We start from the raw sequence: 24,716 nt of genomic DNA, 5'->3' as shown, positions 1-24,716 counted from the left end.
GTGCTCTTATATTTACATGTGCAAGTTTTAGTGTTGCTAGAATCCTCATTTTTTATGCTAAGAAAATATTTTGTTATTGATAAAAAAATCTAATAAAAGATATAGAATTTTAGCTAAGTTGCATGGTAAGAAGAAGTATTTTTTTTAAAAAAAATATATAAAAAAAGTCATATTACAAACCATGATCAAGTGATGCGCACCATGCAAGAGATACCAAAACACAAATGATTCTGCGGGACATTGGAGGTTATATCAAGCTGAACCTTGTAGCTTTTGAGAAAGCTCGAGAAACGCTGGTTGGGACTTGGTTTAAACTAGTTACAAGGTGGAGCACGAAGTCGAGGACTTCTCTGTGCTATGGTTCCACATTAATTAATAAAAAAAAATACTATATTTGGATAGATTCTTTTTCCAATAGTTTAAATTTTTAAACTATGACTCTACAACAATTAGCATTGGAGGGGGAGCTCCATTGTGCGTCACAACTTTTATTAATCTGTGGGTTTCTTATTGGCTGACACTACGGTCAAGGAGGATCCAGGCCACAATGGTCCCTGAGTTGGAGCAAAGGTAGAAGATATCGTTAAAAATAAGCTGCCCCCATCTTCAAGCTTTCTCAAGATTAATTTTGACAAATATATAGTGGATGGTGGTAGCAAAGGAAGAGCGGGCTTCATCATTAAGAATCCAGACTTTACAATGATTGCGGCTGGTGGTTGTCAAATTTTTGATACCTTTGTCCTGAGGGCGGAGTTTAGGAATGTCTATACCGGCCTAAGGTATGCCTGGCGCATGTTGCAGGCCAATATCTTAGTGCTTAAGGACGACTCGGCTACTGTCATTGGTTGGATCTAACAGAGTGTGGAAGAGGTGGGTGATTACCATCCACTTCTTAAGGATATTTAGGAGATGGTGAGAGATGGGATGGCCCTGTAGGCCCAGCATGTGTATCGAGAAGCCAACAGAACAGCAGATTGGGTAGCTTCTTATATGGCTAACCACTCTGGGAAGACCCTATGGCTGGGAGAGAGGAGACTATCTGGTGCATTCTGAAACTTGTTATCTTTTAATTTTTTTTGGATGTATCCGTACTCGCTATGTATGATACATCTGTTTCAATAAAAAAAAAAAAAGTGGAGACTTTAGAGCAGAGAGTACTTAGTTAGAGGATGGGGATGTATTTTGCATTATTAAGAAGAAATATGCCCTTGACGAGAGAAACTAACCAAAGTGTTTGGCCCCAGCGTTTCGGAGGATGCGGTTTATCCCTGCCAAGAGGACCGCCGAATCAACCATGAAACTACCCGCTACAGTCCACTTCAACTTACGAGCACACAAATGACGAGGCCTTATGTATCTCATGAAAGCCGTCGATCATGGTCCCAGCCTATAGCCCTTTCCAATTCGCACGTGTGAAGGAACTCATCTCACCGTCAAGAGACCATGGCTGAATCGAACGAAAAACAAGAGAAAAAGAGAGAAACAAATATTTCTCTATTTACTCACATTACCACATTCGCTATATCTCACAATTATATATATCCGTAGATAGACTCCATATAAGAAAAATAATATAAGTTGATATATGATGATGATAACAAAAAATAATATTATGGGTGGTACAAATTGCCATGTGATCTATAAAATTACTCCAACAAGATACCATAATAAAAAATAATATAGATTGATATAAAATCATGCTAACAAAAAAATATTATGGTGATGTTACGTGATCTCTAAAATTATGCTAACATCCCTCCTCAAACTCAAGATGGTATTGTAAGTGCCAACTTGAATTTAGAAACTAGATCACGATTGTACCCCAGAAACTGATGAACTAGATCAAGAGTTGAAGTAGTAGCTTAGAAGCTGATGTGATAGACTGGTGTCTGTCGATGTGTCTGACTGACATAACAGATTGTCATGCTTGTCGATGTGGCGGCAAGAAAACACATAGAAGAGGACAGTTCCAACGAGGACAGAATTTAGAGAAAAAGCAACCGAAGGTCGACGATTCTCATAAACGGAGGCACCATGAAAGAAGAGCAAGAGACCTCGAACTGGATGGTGAAGGAGCCGAAGGTAGCAAATAAAACCGAAGATGGAGAGAAAAGGGCTGAGTGACGGTGAGGAGAGACGACTGAAGATATGAAGCTAAGGAAAACATGGTGGATAGGAGCTGCAGATCTATAGAAAATAAAAAATCTTTGGGTATTATTCTATCAGAAATAAAGAATATGCACATCTACCAAGAAATACGAGATCTTCGAATGTTGATTCACTAGAAAATAGAAAATTTGTGGAGAAATAGAGGATCCGCAAATCCACGGAAAAATAGAAAATCTTCGAAAGTTGGTTCATCCAAGAACAGAAATCGATAGATAGATAATGGAGGTCTTCAAAGCTTCTAGACATGGCAATGACGATCATAACAATGATAAAAAAGATGGTGGGGATAGATTAGATGATCGGTTGCTCTGATACCATATTAAAAATTTGAAGAAGAAGAGAAATATAAGGAAAAAAAAAGTTAAAAATGCTTTTATTTCTCTATCCTATCACATCGTTACATTTGGTATATCTCATAATTATATATACTTGTAGATAGACCCTATATAAAAAAAAATATAAACTGATATACGTTCATATTAATAAATAAAAATATTATGGGCGACGCATATTGTTATATAATTTTTAAAATTATACTAACATGTGACGCCGTCGAGAGACCATGGATGGACCGAATGAAGAACATAATCAGTGCTACCTCGTATAAGGCCCAGGATCTATGCCTGGTCGCAAGGAAGTTTCTTCTCGACAACCAGGTTAAAAAATTCGAAGCATTGGCGTGACAAACGCGAGAAACGACGCTAGGATTCTCACCTTCTTATCTTAAAAAAAAATGTACCTGTCATGGCCGCAAGCCAGAGCTCTCTCTTCTGACAATCCCTCCTGTTCTGAGCTCCTGTGAGCAGTTGACCGCAGACGAAGAAGTCGTCCAAAGCCGCGTCTCATCTCCAGCCCCCCTTATCTGCTTTGACGTAGTCGTAGACGCCATGGCGAAGGAGCAGGACCCACCGCCAAAACCTGCGACCTTTCCTACCGCCCGGTCCTCCATCTCGCGCTCTCTTTCTCACGCATCCACGGCTCTGAGAATCGAACGGGCAGCGGCCATGATCTCCAAGCTCGCGACTTTCCGGAGCAAGAGAACCTCCAATCAGGTATCCATTCATTTGTTCCTCTCTAATTTAAGCAACGAAAAGGTGATCTCTTTTCCGGACCCGTACCGGTGAATTTTTGCGGTCTCCGGGCACGCAAGCCACGTGCGGTCTATTAGGTATTTTATTACTAGATTATGTCCTGTGCTCTCGCAGGAGATGATCCATAGGGGGATACTATATTATCTTGAATTAAAGCCAGCACATGGTGGTGTTTGAAGCCATTATAGTTTAATTGATGATGTTCTCTTTTTTAATAGATATATACGATCCATTATTTGTGATATTCACATGTAATTCTTAGTCTTTGGCATGTATATATACACACAATTACACAAAACTGATATATGGTTCATTAGATGCAGTTATTTAGATGTTTAAAGCGTTTCGATCTTCATTTTTTTTCGATCTTGCATCATAACTACAAAACTTTTTTTTGATGATAAAGAAAGATTCCATCCACTTGTTGCAGAAGGGAAAGCATGTGACTTCGAAGTTAGATATACCTTATGGTTTATCGAAACCAATACTAGCTGATGAAACAGATTCTGAAGCATCCTATGGGAAACCAGTGTTGCCAAATTCTGATGCCTCACCTGTGGAAACGCATATTTCAGATGGGAGCTCAAGCTTGAGCTCATTCCAAAAATATGCCACATATGATGGTAAAGAAAGCCAAACCACTTCGGTCTTATCTGAGGAAACTGATGCTGGCCCTTCTGTGTTGCTTCCCTACGAGGATGCTGAAGAGCAGTTCTTGGAAGACTATGAAGGTTACTTTCTGCACCTGTCTGTGGACAATATACGTAAGGATCAATACCCTAAGCTTGAACTGCAAAGAATTGTCTACCTGGATTATGCTTCTTGCCCGTTGTACTCACGATATCAGGTACTTGTCCTTTGCTGGCAGAATGTTTACAACTTTACATCCAAAGCATGGCATGGCTGTCGCGCTCGTCATTTCTTTTATTGTGTTTTGATGCCATTATTTTTGTTATCTTTCTGCAACTATTACTTATTTCTCATAATTGTTTATGAGAGATGTATTTAAGCCATTTTTTGAAAGTTCAACGGAGCTTCTTGTGTCGATGCTCATTTATTCCTCGACATATTCTGTCAAATCCTGAAAAAGAATAAGAAAAAAAATCATATCTGAAGACTGGCTTCTTGGTCTTTAAAAAAGAAAATTGCATTTCCTTGTTATGTAGTTAATTATTCTTACTGATCTGGTGTCTAGGATCTGAGCAGTTGCAGTTATGCTGCAAAATTTTAAGGATCTTCAATTCCAAGCATATGCCAATGATGCATATGTGCTGAACTTTCTTGGCCTATTGCATGCCTTTGTAGTTTGTCCTGTTTGGTGAATCCAAGGCTACATAGAGAATATATTGCCCTCTCTCATTTTTTTTCAAATTTTTGCTTGGGCATGATAATTACTTGTCCTATTTCTCAGGTGCAGCAGCATATGCAATTCCTACTTGAAGAGACCGATGCCTTCCTAGGTTCAAACTATGCCACTGAAAAACAAAGTGCACTGCATAATAATTATGTAGATATTGCAAGTGAACACATTTTGAATCTTCTGAACACAAGCCAGAATGAGTATTCCACAATTTTTACTCCTGGGCTTCCATCTTGTTATCACCTGTTTGGTGAGATGTACAACTTAAAGAAAGGCACTCATGTTCTTGCTAGCCCTGACCATCATAAGTCTATCCGGCATTTTATTCATGTGGCAGCACGGTCCAAAGTGAGAACAGGAGTAATACCTCTTAAAAGCAAAGATCTGTGCACCCATGGTAATGATTTGCACAAGTTGCTGAGAAAACAAAATTCTAGTGGTCACGGATGTGGGCTCTTGATATACCCTGCTCAGTCGTTCTTATCTGGTGTATGCCATCCTTTGAGCTGGATTGTGGGAGCACAACAAAATGGATGGGAAGTCCTTTTAGATGTTTCCAGTTGCCTTCCCATGGTTGGAATTGATCTTTCTTTATATCAACCTGAGTTTGTCATCGGTTCGCTGCACCACGTGCTTGGATATCCTTCTGGTGTTGCTTTTCTGCTAGTTCGAAGGAGTTCTCATTCTATATGTATCGAGAAGGGATCAGCTCAGTTAAAATTAGCCAAACTGCCTGATAATGGAAAGAATGTTCATGTCGTAACAGAAGGGGAAAATTTGAATACCCACATATTTGCAGCTTTGAGTTTTGGCTTTGAACATTTAGAGAGAATTGGCATTGTAGCTATTCAGAAGCGGGTAGAAAGCTTGATCACTTGGCTGGTCAAGACGCTGAAGTCATTGAAGCACAAGTTGGAAGAGAAGCCTCTGTTGCAGGTTGGTTGATCTTACTTTTGTTCTCTCATAGTGCATCAGTACCAATATATATTTCATTAAATAGTTCTCCGGTAAGCAAGCATTTATGGTTTGCTTCGAATTGTTAAAATTGATTTGAATTACATTCAATGTAAATGGCCTTAATTCTTTTTCTTTTCGACGAAGATACGCTTGTCAGCTCTACAAATTCAGACAGATGTTAGCTTTAGAGATCTAAAAACAGTTATAGTATCATAAACAGCTTCAGAAATAAAATTTCTGTAATAATATGTAGAACTCTAAGTTAAGGCATTCTTGTCTGATAATTGATACTGAAACCTTTTCAGATCTCCTCTGATTTAGTTTACCAAATTCCGTGCAAATCTAGAGTAGGGTTTTTTGTTAAATAGATTATTATTTATTCAATACTGAGAATTTAGAGTCAACCATTAGTCAGTAAGAGATGATGCTTTCAGAAGGAAAGCAAAAGTGTCCAGGTCTCTGTTTTTACAATGACCACTGCATTCAGATTCAGAAAATTCTCATTTCTCAGGATGTCAGCTTCCATAGGGTAGAGTGTGAGATAAAACTGGCCTTTCAAGAACATCCCTATATTCCTGCACAGATAAGTTTCATGATCACTACTTAAACAGCTCATGGAAAATGCATAACAGATATCTTTGTAGCTACAGAAGTCTTTTTACCTTTTTTAATGATAGGTAAGTAACTTTATTCCAAAAGAAAAATTAAAGCAAAAAAAGAAAAAATAAAGTATAAACCTTTCAAGGAAAGGTGGATGAAACCAGAGTTGACAAAGCTTAGGATCTAATAGTGTGAGAGGTGGAGGGACACAAACCTGTAAACCTTAAGGAGGGCTTGCACAAACCTGTAAACCGACCTTCCAAAGAAAGAATAAGCTATTGAGACATTATGCATTTATGCTTAAAAATGAAACATAAATAGCAGAAAACCTAGCTAGAGAGTCCTTTCTAATCAAGTACCACTATGGTGGTCTGCTAAGTTAAAGATGCAAGCATGACCTGATGTTGTCAGAGGCTATGCTGCTTCACCTTCCATAAACACTAGGAGTTGATATTGGAAGCGAAAAAAAGAAGAGGGTAGCAAGAAATAGAATTTAACTAACAAAGAATGGAGGATGGATTAAAAAAAAGGAAATGAACCTGATTTGATGAAAATCCAGGAAACTCAGGAAAGCTAGGCTCAATTATAGGCAACTAGCTACAAAACCTGTTACTCTATTTTGTCAAAGTCCAGGAGTTGGTTGGGAATTATGCAGAAAGCTATTTGGCACTGTCCCTGCTGGTTTAGTAGAGAAGATGCTTAAAAAAGGTAAATCCACTAAGAACTTTGTTTGCAGGCACAATTCACATTTTGAAATTTGCCTTAGTCAGTTTACCAAATTCTAGCAGTGAATCAATGTTTAAGTAAAAGGCCTAGAATCCTCTCTTGATTGTTTAGACCCTTGTCTTTAAGCGATATTGGAGGTGGCTAGTGGAAGCTATCTGATTTGGCCAAAATGTTAAAGACTGGTATTTCATATAGCTTCTGACACAATGGTCTCCTATGGTGGACTTGGGACTAATGAGCTAACACAGTCAATAAGTCTCTGAAGCAATATCATGGTCTTTACATGCTGATATAGGATCTGATTCATGAAACTTGGGGAAGAAGACCAGATCAGATACAAAAATATACAATATATCACAAAAATAACCATGTATATACAGTCAAAATGGCTTGTGGCCCTTTCCTGTAATAAATATTTATATTTTTTTATGAGTATAAAAATGGATACCTACCTAGACAAAAAGATAAAATATATTCTATAGGAATGTTGCAATATTGGATTCCAACATACTAAAACTTCCAAAAAGATCCTTAAGTCTTGATAGCGGGAATATGTTGCATTTTCCTAGTGTCATTCTGTACGAAAACGATAAGACAAGGGTATCTCACAAAGAAAATGAAAACTGAAACGGAAACTATTATAAGTGCAAGGGTCAATCCCCAAATAAACTTTGGATTATTAGATCTCTATTTAATTTTTTCTTAGAACATTAAATTAGCAAATATCCACTAAATGGACAAACAACTTGTTTGCAAGACTTGCAGTTCATCTAGATTTCATGATATTTTCAGCTGTCGTTCCATCCTTATAACTTTTTGCTTTAGTTGTTTCTTTCTTTGATATATTTTTTCATGCTATAACGAAGGCTGATATTCTTTGTTATGCTGCCCAGTTATACGGATCTCTGGATCTGAAGTATAGAGGCTCTATTTTGGCATTCAATATCCTCGATTCCACTGGAAATATTTTTCCAGCCAGGCTTGTTCAGCAACTAGCAGTGAAGACTAACATTTTTTTGGGTGTTGGCACTCTTGGGGATCTCACTGTGTATAATATTTTGGACCAGAAATCAGACAAGCAGGTGGAGAGTGCGAGTTCTTATGCATCCACTTACAATTGTGAAGTGATTCGTCTGTCGCTTGGCCCTATTTCCACATACGGTGATGTATACAGGCTAGCACAATTCTTATCCCGCTTCAGGGATGAAGATTACATGTCATCTGAAGCTGCTGGTTATGTTGAAGAGCTTGAGCATGAATATTGATCAGTTTAAACAAACAGCCAATGTATTCTCATAGCAACAGAAGCCCATGTAAATATGTAATAGACCATATGAGGTGAAACTAGCAGACCGTCAGAACTCTGCATTTCATTTGGGTGGAATTTGTCATGCTGTACAAAGAATAAAATAAAACTGCAGAATAACAGGAATTGCATGCAGGGGAGATGATACATTTAGGTGAAACATTTTGGTAAGAATAATGCTATTTTTCTTGGTTTTCAAAAATGAAGCACCAATTGCAATCAACTGTTTGATAGAGCATCATCATCAGAATTCTGTTTGTGCTCTATGTTGTTGGTACTTTGTCAGGTACCACAAAATCTTAATGAGCTTGTTCGCTGCTATTGGTGCTATAGACAGTTGACTCTGATGTTGCCAAAGTGAAAAGGATTTTGTTGTAAACTTATGACAGAGCAGTTCTTGAACTAGTGCTAATCTGGAGATGAAGGTTCCACTTTCATCTAATTGCTCTCATGGACTACACAGAAAAGGATGAGTCCAGTTGTAACATAATTGGGCAAGGAGGTGCTTTTTCCCACATATTTCAATGTTTTTTTTTTTTTCACATATATCATGCATAATCCTACTTGGATGCTGCCAAGGTTAAGTGCATATGATACCTTTTATGTCTATAATTCAGGATGACACTCAAACGGACGCTGGAGGAACAGTATCAGGTTTATTGAGGTCATGTGATGAATAATATTTTTAGAGTTGATAGCAGCGGTAAGAAGAACAGACGTTCCTTAGTTTTATATACTCGAAAGTTTTCAGAATTTTTCTATTTAAGAAAAAGAGGCACTGGTGGATATATCTTGATTCGAAGGTGGAGTATTGATTGCCTTATATGGAAGAGGAACCAGAGAGCTCTGAAAGTAAACTTTGTTGTCGAAGTTGAGCTTATGTGTCTGTTTACAGGGGAACAAATAACAATACCATAAAAACAGAGATCAGAATTTTTTTTAAAAAAAATGCAGTTTGAATGGTTAGAATGTATAGATATTCTAATTGTGCGAGATTCCATCTTTCAAGCAAGCTCAGATTTGGTAGCTAAAAAATAAGCAAGTCATCAGATGCTTTGTTCCTGGACAACAACAGTATAAATGTCTTTATAAGGATCAAAAATCTGAACATTCCAAAAGACTACTTTTGCTTGTAGCATCAGCAATTCATGATTAGATGTTCTCATCATATTGTGGGATAACAAAGTGATCTATTCAAGTGTCACACTTTCAGTTTGGTTTGGTGTCTCAAATAATCAAACGTTCTCCTAGTAAACTTGGGGAGGATGAGCCTCAAAGATTAATTAGAGTATAAAAGCGATAGGCTGTGAGAAATTTCTGATTTCATGGCGGGGCTTCAAGTTACCATATTTTAATTGGATGTCAGAAACCAACATGTGATTCCGCCCTTCAGATTCAAAGGTAACCAGAGGTTCCGCCCCCTCTCCTTCCGAGATAGGAGCAAGAATAAAAGTCCCCAGGTTGCATAATTTTTCAAACATCTCATCTGTTGATGGGATCACATCCATGTGATGTGTCCTAAACTGACTCGTTTGAAAGAACCATGTTCCATAACTCACAGCTGAATCTGCTTAAAAGGACTCCTTTGAAGGCAATATTTTTCTAATCCATGCCATATTTAACATCAGCAAATCAATTACTCATCATATTTCCCACTTTTCCTGCCTAAACGGCTGGTTTGAAGGTGTGGAAGATCATGGTCATTCACATTTATGTTACCTCAACCTGTGTACTTACCAAGCTACCGATCCCGTCTTCCCTTGATTTCGTGGAGCAGTCTATGAAATTTCATTGATTCTCCTCAACCACAGCGATCTATGCTTTTCCAACAAAGGAGAATCCAAGCAACCAGCAATATATGCTAGCACCGTAACGAAAACATCTTAAATTTTCATCTGTTTTCACCTGTTTTCACCTGTTTCATAAACAAGTGCAACTAAACATGCAACCAAAGTATAATTCCTAAATAACAAATACTGATCCAAAATAACGAAAGAAACAATTTCTATTTCCGAATCAGTAGTAATGGTATGGTATAGCTCTCTCAAAACAACATATCATGCACTTATTTGCGGCTTGGGCAAACAGGCCCCTTGGAAATGCCAAGGTGGACTTCCATCCCATGGTGCATGTCTGGAGGTTGGAAGATTTCCGAGTCTTGTGGCACTGCAAGATGGTCAGGAACAGTAATAAATGATTACCATCACAAAATGGTAAGAAGAAAATATTGTATCAACAAAGAAACAAATGCTGGCTTTAGGCTTCACAGGAAGTTGGCACTAGAACATGCAGTTGTTGAGTCATGATCCAGTGAAGTATAATAATAACCACTATGGATTTAGGTTATACCAGTCACCAAATCTGAATAGTCACAATTGCATATAACCTACTTATCACAGAGTACCTTGTTTTTTAACCATGCTAAGTTCTCTATCATGCATGAAAATGCCTATACGCCATCGATAGCAATAATATTGCATCATATCATTCATGATCTCAAAACCCACAAACTTTTTCTCATAGGCATAAATGTAGATGCGGCAATGATGAATGCGCCTCTCATGCATACTTGTCATGCACCATGTAGCTTGATGACTAATATCAGGGATGCTAAACAGCTGGCTGCATTTTCAGGATGAATTTGATGACAAAATAATGATAAAAGAATAGCAGGACTTATATTCAAAAACTAGCAGTCTTAACATTGGATTGTTTTAAAAAATATAGCATGCTGGTAGACATGCAATTTTCATGCAATAAATAATGAACACCCGGATGAGGGAAGACAAAATTAAAAGCAATTGAATACCATTCAAGTAATCTTCGAACCCAAAATCATCCAAGGCACCAGTGAGAGCCTCAAATCCAAGCATGGATGATGGCAGCAACCCAGGAGGCCTCTGGAATCTGCAAACAACATAGGTTATACTGTAGAACATAAAGTGAGATAACTATGGTTCTAGATTTGATTTCTTCTTTTTGGGGTGTGCATGTGGTGGGGTGAGTGGGGAAGGGGGGGGGGGATTTCATGATATGACAAGGTTATAAGTAATATATTGGTGAGACGAAATTGCTTTCATGTACTCCAAAATGGGATCTGCAGGTATAGAAAGGAATAATATCTATGCACTTCACCTGGGTGTTGATGAAATATATTAGCATACTTTGGTAAAAATAGTTTATTGACTACAAGAAAACAAACTTTGCTTCATGGCACAAAACTCAATCTTTAGCTATATTGATACTAACAAAATTAAGAGATGCTCCAAAGGGCTTTCCAGAAGACAGAATTATTTATATCTTCATATATTTATATCCGCACCATCGATATGTGATTTTTCCATTTTATTAAATATTTAAGAGAAAAATTTGCAAATTATTGTCATGAAATTGAATGGCAGCTAGGCTTAGAAAAGAATTGGATGTATCAGCAATAATGTTCATAGAATAGGAAACTAGGCTATGCTGGCACACAGATTATAGAACTCTCATTGCATGAATTACAATGAAAAAGCATGGAAAATCACAACACTGACCATTCCGAATATCATCATCAGCAAACATAGTACATTTTGGGTTTTCTTTTTCCTTCCCCATTTTGTATGTAATTTTGGTTAATCAATGATTAAGCTAATCAAACAACTAGAACAAAAACTAAGATATTACAGCAAAATGGAAGGGCAAACTGAAAATTTCAAGACAGTACGAGAAACTATTATCCATTCCCATTAATTAAAAGGGTAAAGTCAAATTGAAAAATGAGAATAATACTGTGCACAAAATCCTGAAGACAAAAAATTATTGTGCCGACTTCTATTCAAAGACAACAAGGAATTAAGGAACAGAAGAAAGAATGAAAACAGTCCTCTGAATCTAAGCACTTATCATGCCTAATTTTTCCTTACCTGCAAATGAAGAAGACCCGTATCATCTAGACAAGACTCTCATCACTGAATAGTAGATAACTCACAATTTTCCAGCTCTAACTGATAGTTGCATATTTTGTACTTCCTAAGCAATGAATGTCGAATCCTTCCTATGGGGGAAGATTATGATACATTATTATTTCATCACATATACACATGACAACACTGTTGAAAACTTGTCAAAACAACTTGCACTCTTGATTCTCAGGAAGTTTGTTCTGACTACTGATGATCGCTCTTATGAATGCTATATGCCACAGGCTGCCTAGAATTGGAGATACCGAGCCACTGTTAAACTACAAATGCCAGTCAATACTTACGCTGCTACTTCATCTGCATGATGTCTTAACAAAGCCAGAAGAATGAATGTTTCCAGGGACTACAAGTACAAAAGCCTTGGCACTTCCTATCGCCAACCAGCTTAGAAATTGTTATAATCACATTCTGTTGTTAAGTTTATTTATTATGACTAAATATCATATTACAGTACCAAAGCACTATTGACCCCTCCTGTAAAAGCTGAGGTACTATTCTGAAACATAGTGCTAATTACTGATGGAAGTTCCTTAATCTAACTTATGTAATATATTGTTAATATAGCTTCCCAAAGGACTAAAACTTCACTTTCTCAATCACACTACTTTTTAAGCAATAGCAAATGATATGACTTTGCAAAAAGGACTTTGACATATACCATGACCTTCGAAAGACTTCATTTTCTTTTTTTGATAATCCAAATTATAAGGACAAATAAAAGTTAAATACTGTATGTCTCATGAATGCCGAAAAGCAAGAATTTGATTGCTATATATAACTCATCTATGACCCATTGTTGTGATAGCTACAATGATGCAGAGGATTTTGCTTTATTGACACGTGGATCTAAAAGAGTTTAAAACCCCAAACCTATTAAGATAAAGTTAAGTTCTTAACACATAAACAGCCTAAGGAAACTCAAGCACAAGAACTACCCAAACAAGTTCCCAGAAGTGATGCACGGGTGACTGTTGGTCTACTTCATTGATGCATATAACTGCAAAAACTCAATTGCTCCCCTTCATTCATGGCCTAGTTTCTTGAACCTAGAGCACTTAAAATGACAAAAACATCGATGAAAAAGTCAAAGACATGGGTATCATTATTATTAATCAAGTTCAATTGGCAACATTATCCAAAGAAAAGAAGTTGGGCAAGCAAAGAGCCTCTCCTTAAGGCATAAGAAGCGGGGGTGGGAAATTACACTAAAATAAAGAGCAAGCATTTTCACCATAGCCTTAGTGTTTTTGGAAGCTACTAGGCAGGAAATCCCAAAACACAAAAGTGAACACCAGTCATACATTTCATATAAAGCAATTTGTCCAAAAAGAAGGGTTGTTTGGTTATTCTATGTAGAAAAGCAGAATAGCATTAACAAAGCTTATGGAATGCAGTGGAAGTACATGGATATGCACCATTAAAAAATAGAAAAGTCATTGTCGAAACAAGTACCATATCTTGTTATTGATAAGAAGCCAGGTGCTCGAGTTCCAAGTTGAAGGACAAAACATAAGCAAGAGATATAAAAATATGAGCTGTACTAGTAGCAGCAAATGGCCAAGAGAGTCAAGTTTCTCATAATATTGTAACTGTACCGCTGTCTTTTGATGAAGGTTTCAAATCTCATGGTATGCCCCGTACACTCACATGCTAGAATAGCATGAGATGATATGCAGTATCCCTCTTTTAACTACCCGCAGTTTGCCAAACTGAATAATACCCTGATCTCAAAAAGGTCCATATGGTACATGATGCAAAGTCAATACAGTATATGATGCATACACCCCCTGCATCTACTGGTGGTTTGCTGAACTAGATTATAACTGAGAGGAATGGTATGCAGTGTTCTCATGGTACACTATGGTCAAGTTGAAACAATGCTTTCAAAATCTTGGCACGGCAAAGGAAGTTCCTAGATTAATTTTACCTAGATGTCATTAGCACCAAGATTAAAAAGGAACGATTACACCAACAGCATATGTCAAGCCTATAAAGGTTAAATGTGGCCATTGTCCAAAACATATGCTTTAATTGTCAGAGAGCATCTTTTTCTTCTGCATAAAGACAGCCAACTTCCAGAGGAGTTTACAGTTTCATGTCTATAGGTGGTCCCAATGAAAAAATCACAAGATATATCATATTTTCAAAACCATTGCATTGTAACCAATATTACAGGCAAGGGTATCAAAATTTCAACAAGAACGGAACAACAAAAAGCCCAGAACCTCCTAGATATAATTCAAATGCTAAGTTGTCTTTTCAACTGACCTTCTAGATTTAAGGATGCCTCTTGGTAAGGGTTCTAAAACCATGATATTCATTGAGATCTGCAAGCAAGAAAATAACATTCATGAACCCCCTGTTCTTGTTTTCCTTCTCTCTTCTCATCACAGGATTTTTTTATTATCGTTGGTCTTCCTACTTATCACATGAACAAGGAAGCCAATATTTTTAATACCCTTCATTTTGTTTCCAATGTCCCCTCTATTTCCTTTTTTTTGAGAGGTGGACCATTTTTCTACGTGTTACAAATACAGCATCTCATTCTAGCTCTACAAAATCCAACCACATTTTAATCTTGATAAAATGCAATAGTCAAGCACAACATCAGAGCATTCCTCCCTGCTTTAATCACCTATCAAGCACTGAAAAGTGCACGACCAGTCCTTTATTTAACAAATACATTAGGTCTTGTATAAGCTAGCGCAGTAGTTGGAAGACTGTCAAGTCTCTCATAGTCCATCAATCCCAATAACCACTGGGTAGAGAAAGCTTCTTTAACATTCAGATATCTGAAACACCCACATCCCTCTCCATTCTCTCTAACACATCCGCCCCAACCAAACAAGACATATTCTGCCACACCAGGCCCTTCATTCTGTAACAACAAAGGATCACTGAAGAAGGATCATAACTTAATAAGAAATGTCCCACCTATTACAGACTGCTAGTGAGGTGCAAAATTCAAGAGAAGAAAAGAGGTGAAAAAAAGTCATTCATAACAATACACTGAGAAGCGGAGCGGAGCGGGGATTTAATCGAGCACCAGATGGATGCCCATGGCAGCCCCCAGTAGTAGTGTGCCAGGTAAAGGGAGCCGGGGCCAACAGGATGGCCGGACTTCGGGGTTGACCGAGACCACCCCCTGTGGTCTGCGGTGGCACAAGGGGTGGCGTGAAGGCCGGAGATCCCTCCTCAACGGATCTCCGAGGAGATGGCGGCACTCGAATGCCACTTCCCACGGGTGGCGAGGGTGCCGGCGGAGCATTTCGAGATGATGAGGACAGAATGGGAGGAGAAGGCGGTGATTGCGAAGAGTTTGGGGAGGCGTGTTCCGGCAGACCTGGTGGCACGCAAGCTTAGAGGCCGGGCAAAACTGCAGCTTCCGATGGAGGTCCTCCCAATGGCAGAGGGGTTCATGTCCGTTCGTTTTGGGTCCGGAGAAGAGCGGGGAAGGTGATGGCAATGGGTCCGTGGGTGGTGGCCGGCCAGCTTTTTGCAATGGAAGTGCGGCAGGCCGACTTCATCCCGGGGACCCAGACTGTAAGCCGGACAGTGATCTGGGTCCGGCTACCAGGTCTCCCTCTGGAATACTGGAATAGGGCTGCCATTTTCAAGATTGTGGCGGCGACAAGGCGGCCAGTGGAGCTTGACGGCATCTCCAACGAGCGGCGACGGATTGGGTACGCTCGGGTGCGGGTGGAAGTCGACGCAGGTAAGCCCCTGGTACTCGGTTCCTTCGTTCAAGGTAGGCAGAAGAAATTTTGGCAGGCCTTTGCCTATGAGGACCTGCCAAGCCTCTGTTTTCACTATGCCTGTATCGGCCATGATGCGCCCGAATGCCCACTCCACGCATCGGAGAAGAGGACGACTCTGGTTGGGTGGTGGGGCTCGGGGGATGCTTCGGTGGAATGGACGGCACATGATCCAATGGGGCAGGGGCCGACGATGTTCGGTCCGTGGATGGTGACAACCCAGATGCGGATGCAACGGGGCAGCGGCGCAAGGGAGGAAGCATGAACAAAGAAGATGACAGGGCCTCCCACTAAGTCGATCCGGGGACCAACTGCATCTGACCCGAAGCCGAGCCCAGGCAAAGGGGAGCCGAGTGCGACCGAGTCCTCGCCAAGCTCTGAGGGACGGCAGAAGCCCAAAAAGATAGCCTGGCGCATCTCGCTGGGGAAGGGCAATGGCCCCGGCCATCAGGCGTCGGGTGTGGAGAAGACGGTGGCGGCTCAGACTGAATCGACACTGGGTTGCTCTCGATCAGGCGGTACTCGAGCCCTAGCCCAAGGGGCAGGCCTAGGCCTGGGCCCGAACCACATTTCAGATTGGGCCGCGGACCCGGGCCCAAGCGCCCAACCGGGCCAAGCAAAGGAGCGGGGGAAATTGGGCCGGGCCCAAGCCCATTATGCCAAGGCGGGCCCAAGGTTCAGTGGCGCAGGAGGAAGGCCTGGCCCTTTGAAACGGGCCAGGAGCCCAACAAGGAGGCGCGGTGCTAATGGGCTGGGGACCCTCGAAACGGCCTAGGGCCCGGCGATGCCCTCGGGCCCTGTTGCGAACACTATAACCCCGACCGGCGACCGGCGACAATTTAGAAGCCGGAGCCTGTTGCCGGTGGTCGGGGAGTGCTTCTGGGCAGGCGTCGGAGCCACTGACAACGGAGGAGACAACACCTGTGGGAACAGCTGCTCAGCGAACCCCGATATACGGCGGGGGACGGCGCCACACGGCAGGGCAGTCACGATCGGGAGAGGAGGGGCTTCACCGAGGGGGGCAACCGGCCTAGGAGAGGCGGCGACCTGAAAGGAGAAGGCCAGCCCTTGGCCACGCCTCTTGGAGAAAGCAGCTTCCACCTCTTTTGCCGCACGAGAGACTTGGCCAAGGGATCCCGAAGCCGAGCCTAGGGGGGCATCTAGGGGAGTGGGCTGGGCTCTTCTGTTGCTGGGCCTTCTAGTGGGCCGACACACGAGGCAGTAGTCCACGCTCTCAAGGAATTGTTGGAGAAGCCTGAACAGGGGGAGGCCGGGTCTACCGAGAAGGTGAATGGGTTGCCGGGCATGGAGAGCAAGGCCCATCATGCCGAACCCCCAATCCTTCAATGAAGATCCTGCTATGGAACTATCGGGCGCCGGAAAACCATCCTTCCGGCCGACCTTTTGCAGGTTGGTGAGCCTGCACGATCCTGAGATCTGTGTTTTGTTCGAGACCCGCTTATCGGGAGTTGGCTTGCAGCGAGCCAGGCGTGCTATCCCGAGGTCATGGGGAGTGTATGCGGTGGAGTCCCAGGGATTGTCGGGGGGGGGGGGGGGATCATTGTCTTGTGGAGATTAGGAGGTTGTAGTATCGATGCATTCCACAAATGCACCCAGCAAGTGACTATGGTGATCTCAAAGGAGAGTGGCCCCCCTCGGGTCCTACTGGCAGCATATGCGAGTACGGACTATCGAGAAAGGAGGGCTTTATGGGAGGAGGCCACCAATCTCATCCAATTGAAGTTTTCTGTGATGATGGTAGGCAACTTCCATTGCATCGACGGTCCGGAGGAGAAGAGAGGAGGAAGAGCTTCACCAACAAGATCGAGGTCAGGGAGTTCCAGGATTTCATTATGTCCAATGGTCTAGATGACCTCGGTTTCTTCGGCCCGAGATTTACTTGGTGCAACAACAGGCTAGGTCGGGCGCGTGTTTGGGAGCGGATTGATCATGCCTTTGCTTCAACCAGCTGGATCCAGAGATTTTCGGACTACGAGGTGCGCCACTTGCCCAGGATAGCATCAGACCACTGCCCTGTCCTGGTGAGTACCTCACATGCTTTTCCCATTCATAGTCCGTTTCGATTTGAGAATGTGTGGTTATCCTATCCGTGATCTTGGGATGTGGTGAGGGAGGCATGGCGAGTGCCAGTTAGAGGGGATGTGATGTTTAAGGTAATCAGAAAGCTGGAGTTGACCAGACGGCGACTGAGTAGGTGGAACAAAGAGAAGGTGGGGAATATTTTCAGGAGCGTGGAGGACACCGAAGCAGCTATCACAGGACTACAGGCATTAGAGGACAGTGGGGGAGGATTGTCAGAGGCAGAGCAGGGGCAGCTTAGGGGGTTACTGGCTACACATCATTCCTTACTCAGATAGCAGGAGGTGTTCCGGAGGCAGAAATCAAAGGTCCAGTGGATTAAGGAAGGCAACCGGAATACAAGATTTTTCCACCAGTCGACTATTATTCGGAGGCAGCAGAACAGGGTGAGTAGGATCAGGGATGGTAGTGGACAGTTATCAGAGGACCAGGAGGTAGTCAGGCGGACATTAGAGATGTTGTTTCGAGCCAGGTGGACTGAGGTAGGGGGCGTGGATGGTAGTGTTTGTGGACCAAATCTGAAGAGGCAGATATCAGAGGATGAGAATGCAGATCTAGTCAGCCCGGTGTCAGACGTAGAGGTTCAGGTAGCCCTCTAGTCCCTAGGTGAGGATAAAGCCCTGGGCCCGGATGGTTTTCTTCCGATTTTCTTCCGAAGGTACTGCCATATCGTCAGACATGAGGTTACAGAGGTAGTCCGACGTTTTTTTGATATCGCGATGATGCCAGAGGAGTGGAGACGGACTTTCATCACTCTGATTCCAAAGAGACAGGATCCAGTGGAGCCAGGGCACTACAGGCCGATCAGCTTGTGCACTTCCATGTACAAAGTTGTGGCGAAGGTCTTAGTCCAAAGGATGAGAGGCATTCTACCCAGACTCATCAGTCCTAAGCATGGGACGTTTATCGGGGTCGTTCCATCTTTGATAATGTCCTCATTGCCCACGAGTTCATGACTGACCTTCAGAGGGCGCCTAGGCGCAGGAGCCTCATGGAGGTCAAACTTGATATGAAAAGAGCTTACGATAGGATGCAGTGGGACTTCGTGGTGCGGTGGCTGGAGGGATTTGGCTTTCATCCATAGTGGATCGGGTGGATTCAGGGATGCATCATGACACCATCTTTTGCATTACTGATCAATAGCTCTCCGTCACGTTTCTTCGAGTCATCGGTGGGATTACGACAGGGCTGCCCACTCTCACCTCTTTTGTTTATCATATGTGCAGACACTCTATCCCACTCTCTGCAGCAGACCACGGTGGCACAGGGATTGGAGGCCTACAGCCCGGTGTCGAGGACGACCTCGATATCCCATCTATTATTTGCAGATGATTGTTTGTTACTAGCCCGTGCGACGAGACGTTTTGCTCTGGCCATTAGTAAAATTTTGGGGGGCGTACTGTGGAGCATTAGGGCAGCCATCTATTTCAGCCCGAAGGTCGATCCGAGAGTGAAGGTGTCTGTCATGAGCATATTGAGAATCGGCGAGCAGGAGGGGACCCTCAGGTACCTTGGGGTCCCAATCACGGGACGGCGCCTGCATAGGGGGGAGTGCACGAGCATGGAGCAGAGCATCAGATGCAGACTGGAGAGCTGGTAGGCAGGTGCATTATTGATGATGGGCAAAGTCACATTAGTACTATCAGTCTTGAGCTCCATTCCCATTCATTTGCTATCTAACACCCTGGTTCCTTTTGCAACACTTCGAGGTCTGGAGAGACTGTTTAGGAGTTTCATCTGAGGGCGGCGGGGGGACAGAGGGGGTGTTCATCTGGTGGCATGGAAAACCATTTGTCAGCCGACCAGTCGGGGTAGATTGGGAGTACACTCAGTGATTGAGTGCAGAGAGATATTCATGACCAGATTAGCTGCTAGATTTCTCCTGGAGCCAAAAAAATCTATGGGGCGCTTTGCTCAGAGCGAAGTACGAGGACCCACAATCCCAACTCGCTATGCGCGCTGGACAAGGAGCATTTTTCATTTGGAGGGAGGTATGTGTGCACACACCGAGGGTGCTACCGAAGATCAAGTGGGAGATTGGGGATGGCCGGACAGTAAGAATCCTAGAGGACAGATGGCTTTTTGAGGCTTCACTACAGAGCTGGCCCACTATGATTGACCACGGGTGAATGAAGGGTCGCAGAGTATGCGAGCTATTTGTCAGAGGGGAGCGGAGGTGGGATGAGGGCCTCGTTAGGCGCGTGTTCGGGGAGCTACTGGCTGAGCAGGTTCTTGCCTTGCCAATCACAGAGAGGGCGACAACAGATAGGAGGGTGTGGAGTATGACCGGATCGCCAGTGGTGAGGGTCTGTGATCTCTTGGGGCTAGTCCCGGGACCTACGACTCGACAGATGGCGAGTAATGGATCTGGAGGATGCGCATTCACCCACAGGTTGCTTTGTTTCTTTGGAAGGTGGCCTGAGGGTGCCTGCCCACTAGAGCCGTGCTGGAGAGGCGGGGTGTGAGGCTCCCGACAGTCTGTGTCATGCCCGGAGGTTGAGGAGTCCATTTACCATACCCTCATCGGTTGCCCATAGGCCACTCAGGTGTGGCACTTTGCTTTGACACAGGCAGACCAGTGGCAGAGGTGGTCGTCCACTGAGGTTCTTTTGCGGTTTCTGGAGGCCTCGGTAAGGGGCGTTGAGTCAGAGGAGAGGGGGACTCGAGCTGCCTATTTAGCCTACAAGTGCTGGCTAGATAGGAAGGCACGAGTTTTCGAGGATGGCAGCCCTCATTCGAGGGTGACAGCGGCTAAAGCGCTTTTGCATGCGGCGAAGATCACCGACACGGCAGAGGTATCGCCTACGGGGCTGGCTAGGAACATCTGGAGCCCCTATTCTGCTTCTATAGTGTCCAGGACTGTCTTTGTCTCCTGAGAGCTCCCATCCCCTAGTTTTCTAAAAGTGAACTTCGATGGCAGTGTGGCTAATGATGGAATATGCGGCGGTGTGGGTTTCACCATCCGAGACCACGACGCCAGACCGGTTGCGGCGGAGGGTCGGCGGACTTTTAACTCGTCAATGGCATGTGCTGAGCTTAGAGCAGCCTGGAAGGGTAGCTATGCAAGGCGGGCGCTGGGTGTAGACCGTATCATTCTTGCGAGAGATTCGGTCACGGTGATTGAGTGGATCCGAGGTCGGGGATGCATATCCGAGGACTGACCACTGATCCATGAGACTCGCCGATTGCTAGGGGAGTGCCACTCTTACCAGGCTTCACACGTCTACAGGGAGGCAAACAGAGCCATAGACTGGATTGCCTCCTTTGCAGCTCATCACTTTGGTGGGTTTGTTTGGATGGACAATGGGTTTGTTTGGATGGACAGTGGGCCAGTACCAAAGCCTCTAATGTAGTCTTTTGTTTTCTAACTTTATTGGCCGCATCCACACCCGTTATGTATGAGCCGCCGATGCACCCAAAAAAAAGAAAAGAAAAAGACACCAGAGATCATAGATCTTATGATAATTCAAGCCCCAAGCATTTGTTGACCAAGTTTCAATCATCAATAGCAACTTATTTATAACCACTAATTATCACACTTAATTAACAGTTTACAATCCATTCAGAAAACATTCCAGCCATGCGCTGGCCGAGATGTTTCAGTCCACATGATAATAGTTTTCAAATAACTAAATCCCAAATCAATGTCTCAATTGAGACAGAAAGACATGAACCGCTGCCGCTACTAACAATTAAATAATGGGTTTAGGATTCGCCAAAAATAGAAAACTTCCATCTTATATAGGAACTGAGAACAAGAATCACCATGATGAGGGTTTCCATACCTCGAAAGGATTTGCGCATCAAGATCCTTTCTCAAATTAAAAGCAGATCCGTATGTTAGAGCGAATCCAGTCCGCTTCTTCTCCCCCCAAAATCTAGTCGCCTGAACAACAATTTTTTTTTATAAAAAAAACAAATAGGACGAAGATTAGGGTTCGATTTCAAACTTCAAGTATTCAGAACTATAACCTTTGGACATAAAACTGGGAGCAGAGAGTGTATCGGGGAGAAGTCGAGCCATGGAGATAGAAAATGGATCGAAAAGATTGGAGAGGGAGAGGTTTACGGATTCGCGAAGGGATTCGAGTGGGTGATATCCGACGATATCGCCCTTGATGCCGTTCAATCCGAAGCGCAGGATGTCACGATTGGCTAAGACGTCGTGTTCGATAGTCTTGGAGGACATTTTTTCCCACTCCTCCTCCGCTCTCTGGTTCGACCGCTCTGCGAGAGAATGCTTCGTTACGACCTGTTAGCCCCGGAGAGAGGCCATACCATATCGAAACTTCGGGATCAAGAAAATAAGCATCAGCTGAGTAGCTTGGTTCAGAGAATACCCTAAAACGAAATAGGTGATTGACACGTGGAAATATAGAAAAGTTCAACACAATAATTCAACAGCTATATGTGCCATCTCAGCATGAGTCAGGATGACGTGACCCGACTAGTGATGAAGCAGCCCGAAATTTGGACCAAATTAATCATTGCTTGTCTACTCTCCACCTTGAAGAAAAAAGGGACATTTTGCGGTTTTGTTAACTTTACTATAGCAATTCGGAAATTTTTTTTTTACTAAAATATTTTTTTTCCGAGAAAATAATTTTTAAAATATTTGAAAAAATAATTTTGGCATGTTTGGTTGAACATCTAATTTTCTAAAAAAGCTGTATGAAATACTTATTATATTTTTAATAATCTTATTTTTATGAAAATATTTTTTTTTCCCTTTTGAAAACGCCAACTATAAGAGATATGTGGCGTTAATGAATATAAAGAATTTTTTTTCTATATTATATTCCAATCTTATGATAAATCATTTTATAATGCGGTGTTGACGAACATAAATGTTTGAGTTTATAGTATCTTTAGTCCATCTCGAGCCAAAATAGAAATGAAAACTTCGTAGATGTTTAAAAGATCTGAATCCAGTATAATTAGATTTTTTTGGGTATGACCTGAGTTATATAGGGCTAGGCATGCAAATTTATACCCATACAGCATGTTAAATGGTTTCTAGAATTAGGTTTATCTCCCATGCACCGGCTCAGCTCTATAGACGGCTCCTCTACGTAGAGAGCACTTAATGCCAGTGGCTCGGCCGCCCTTTTTTCTGAGATTCAAAAAAAAAAAAATCATTTTTTATTTTTACTTTATGTTTTCGAAAGAAACAAACTAGTTTATCTGGTCAAAAGGGCGTCGAAACAAACCGACTCTTTTTGGCCTCAAGGCTGCAAATGGGTCGGGTTGACCCGAGACTCGACCCAGCCCGACCCGCATAGACCCGACCCGACTCCGAATTTTAGGACCCGCAGATCCGGGTCGGGTCCTAAAGTTGGACCCGAATCATTTTATGGGTCGGGTCTGGGTTTACCGAACGGATCCGATCCAACCCGAATGGACCTGAAGAGAGAAAGAGAGAGGGGGAAAAAGCAAAAGAGAGTTTTTTTTTCTTTTTTTTGTATGGGTCGTGGCACTATTGGTCCGTCAGGATCCTCTCTCGGTCTATTACACTGTTGATACCTCTGGGTCGTGTCTCGGTAGCTGGCTTTTCCTTTTTTTTTTTTTCTTCGATTTTTTGGTTTCTGTTTTTTTAACTTTTACAGGGAGGAAGTGAGGGAACACCGAACTAAATATGGGTCATGTGCCAGTTTTCTGCAATGGAATTGGATTTTGGAAGAAGGTCTGGGATTTTTTTTTGTCCTCGTGAGAGGGAAGCTGGGAGACACCAAGTCCCGTCTAGACAAAAAATAGTGTGATATGAAATTTGGCTTGTAGACCGACTTACTTAGTAAGTCGGGGTCATCTGTTCCGACTGGAGATCAATTGCAAGTCTTTCAAGTCATGGGTGACCTAGCACCTCATAATTATGATATGACCAAATTAGATTTGTCCAAATTCTTTCTCAAAAATTAAAAAAAATTAGATCCAATTCGGATCTGAACCCGATCCGACTCAAATCCGGATTCGATCCAGACCCAACTCGGACCCGACCCGATCTTCAACCGGATCGGATCTGGATCCAAAATTAGAATCCGAATACCCATTTGCACCCCTGGCCTAAACCAAAACTCGAAACTCCTGCCTGGCGCCTTTTTCTTTCTCTTTTGCCCATTTGCCCCTGGCGCCTTTTCTTTCCTTTCCAATCTCCATCAAGCGCTCCAAAATCTTCCACTAGGTGATCTAATATTTTTCTTAAGCTTCTCCGGTGTCGTTCTTTTTTTTTTTTTTCGGTTAGAAATTTCATTTTCTTCTCGAGATCTTGTTGCTGCCATGCATGTGATCTTTTATAATTTACAAGAACTATTTGTTCACTCGATAATCTTAGAAGCATTTTATCTATTCCAACCTTGTTTAATTTTGTTCTGTTGGTTGACGATGTTGCCGAATCGAATGCATCGAAGGCTATATGCCGGCGAGCTTCGATGTCTCGATTGAATGTCTCCATGTATTCTTAAAACAACTTTGTTTCTGGTACTAAACTTCGATTGCTGTGGGGTTATTTGGAGCCGCATTCCAGCCACCATGTACGTTTCTCACCTCTAGAAGATTAGACCTACTACGAGATAAATGAAGCCCGAGTATGTAACCTATCGGTTACCACCAAGAAATATGAGCCTCAGTTTCCTTTTAGTACGATAGACCTACTACGTTCTTCCAGTCATCAATGGTCCTCAAAAGTCAAGTCTT

At 42.4% G+C, this 24,716-nt stretch overlaps 2 protein-coding genes across 5 annotated transcripts; one reads left to right on the top strand and one right to left on the bottom strand.

Moving 5' to 3' along the window:
• Nucleotides 1-2,738: 2,738 nt before the first annotated feature.
• On the top strand, nucleotides 2,739-8,411 carry LOC103722273 (uncharacterized). 4 transcript variants are annotated; one of them, XM_008812759.5, is made up of 4 exons: nucleotides 2,739-3,221; nucleotides 3,691-4,107; nucleotides 4,672-5,556; nucleotides 7,797-8,411. In XM_008812759.5, the coding sequence occupies exons 1-4, from the start codon at nucleotides 3,057-3,059 to the stop codon at nucleotides 8,166-8,168; spliced, it is 1,839 nt and encodes a 612-aa protein (XP_008810981.3). In that variant the 5' UTR covers nucleotides 2,739-3,056; the 3' UTR covers nucleotides 8,169-8,411. The 4 variants fall into 4 exon arrangements, with proteins under 4 accessions (XP_008810981.3, XP_026666260.3, XP_088560181.1 ...); XM_026810459.4 differs by having other exon boundaries at nucleotides 2,786-3,221; nucleotides 3,667-4,107; nucleotides 4,678-5,556; XM_088704055.2 differs by having other exon boundaries at nucleotides 2,788-3,221; nucleotides 4,678-5,556.
• Nucleotides 8,412-10,079: 1,668 nt separating this feature from the next.
• LOC120110512 (cyclin-B1-2-like) lies at nucleotides 10,080-22,320 on the bottom strand. Its single transcript, XM_039125649.3, has 4 exons — nucleotides 22,096-22,320; nucleotides 21,812-21,912; nucleotides 11,019-11,116; nucleotides 10,080-10,375 (listed from the first exon to the last, which is right to left on the bottom strand). The coding sequence occupies exons 1-4, from the start codon at nucleotides 22,213-22,215 to the stop codon at nucleotides 10,275-10,277; spliced, it is 420 nt and encodes a 139-aa protein (XP_038981577.3). The 5' UTR covers nucleotides 22,216-22,320; the 3' UTR covers nucleotides 10,080-10,274.
• Between the last annotated feature and the right edge of the window lie 2,396 nt (nucleotides 22,321-24,716).

This window comes from Phoenix dactylifera, chromosome 1 (assembly GCF_051530095.1).
Source record: "Phoenix dactylifera cultivar Ajwa chromosome 1, Ajwa_hap1_PhDact_Kaust_v1.1, whole genome shotgun sequence".
Taxonomy (NCBI): Eukaryota; Viridiplantae; Streptophyta; class Magnoliopsida; order Arecales; family Arecaceae; genus Phoenix; species Phoenix dactylifera.
The sequence above is the reverse complement of the archived record's forward strand: the minus strand, read 5'-3'. Positions and strand labels throughout refer to the sequence as shown.

Coding starts and splice junctions, on each gene's coding strand:
- LOC103722273 (XM_026810458.4), top strand. CDS start 3,057: ATGGCGAAGGAGCAGGACCCACCGCCAAAACCTGCGACCTTTCCTACC. Junction 3,222..3,666: donor GCAAGAGAACCTCCAATCAG/GTATCCATTCAT, acceptor TTGATGATAAAG/AAAGATTCCATCCACTTGTT. Junction 5,557..7,796: donor AAGAGAAGCCTCTGTTGCAG/GTTGGTTGATCT, acceptor TATGCTGCCCAG/TTATACGGATCTCTGGATCT.
- LOC120110512 (XM_039125649.3), bottom strand. CDS start 22,215: ATGTCCTCCAAGACTATCGAACACGACGTCTTAGCCAATCGTGACATC. Junction 21,913..22,095: donor TCGAATCCCTTCGCGAATCC/GTAAACCTCTCC, acceptor ATTGTTGTTCAG/GCGACTAGATTTTGGGGGGA. Junction 11,117..21,811: donor GATGCGCAAATCCTTTCGAG/GTATGGAAACCC, acceptor TGTTGTTTGCAG/ATTCCAGAGGCCTCCTGGGT.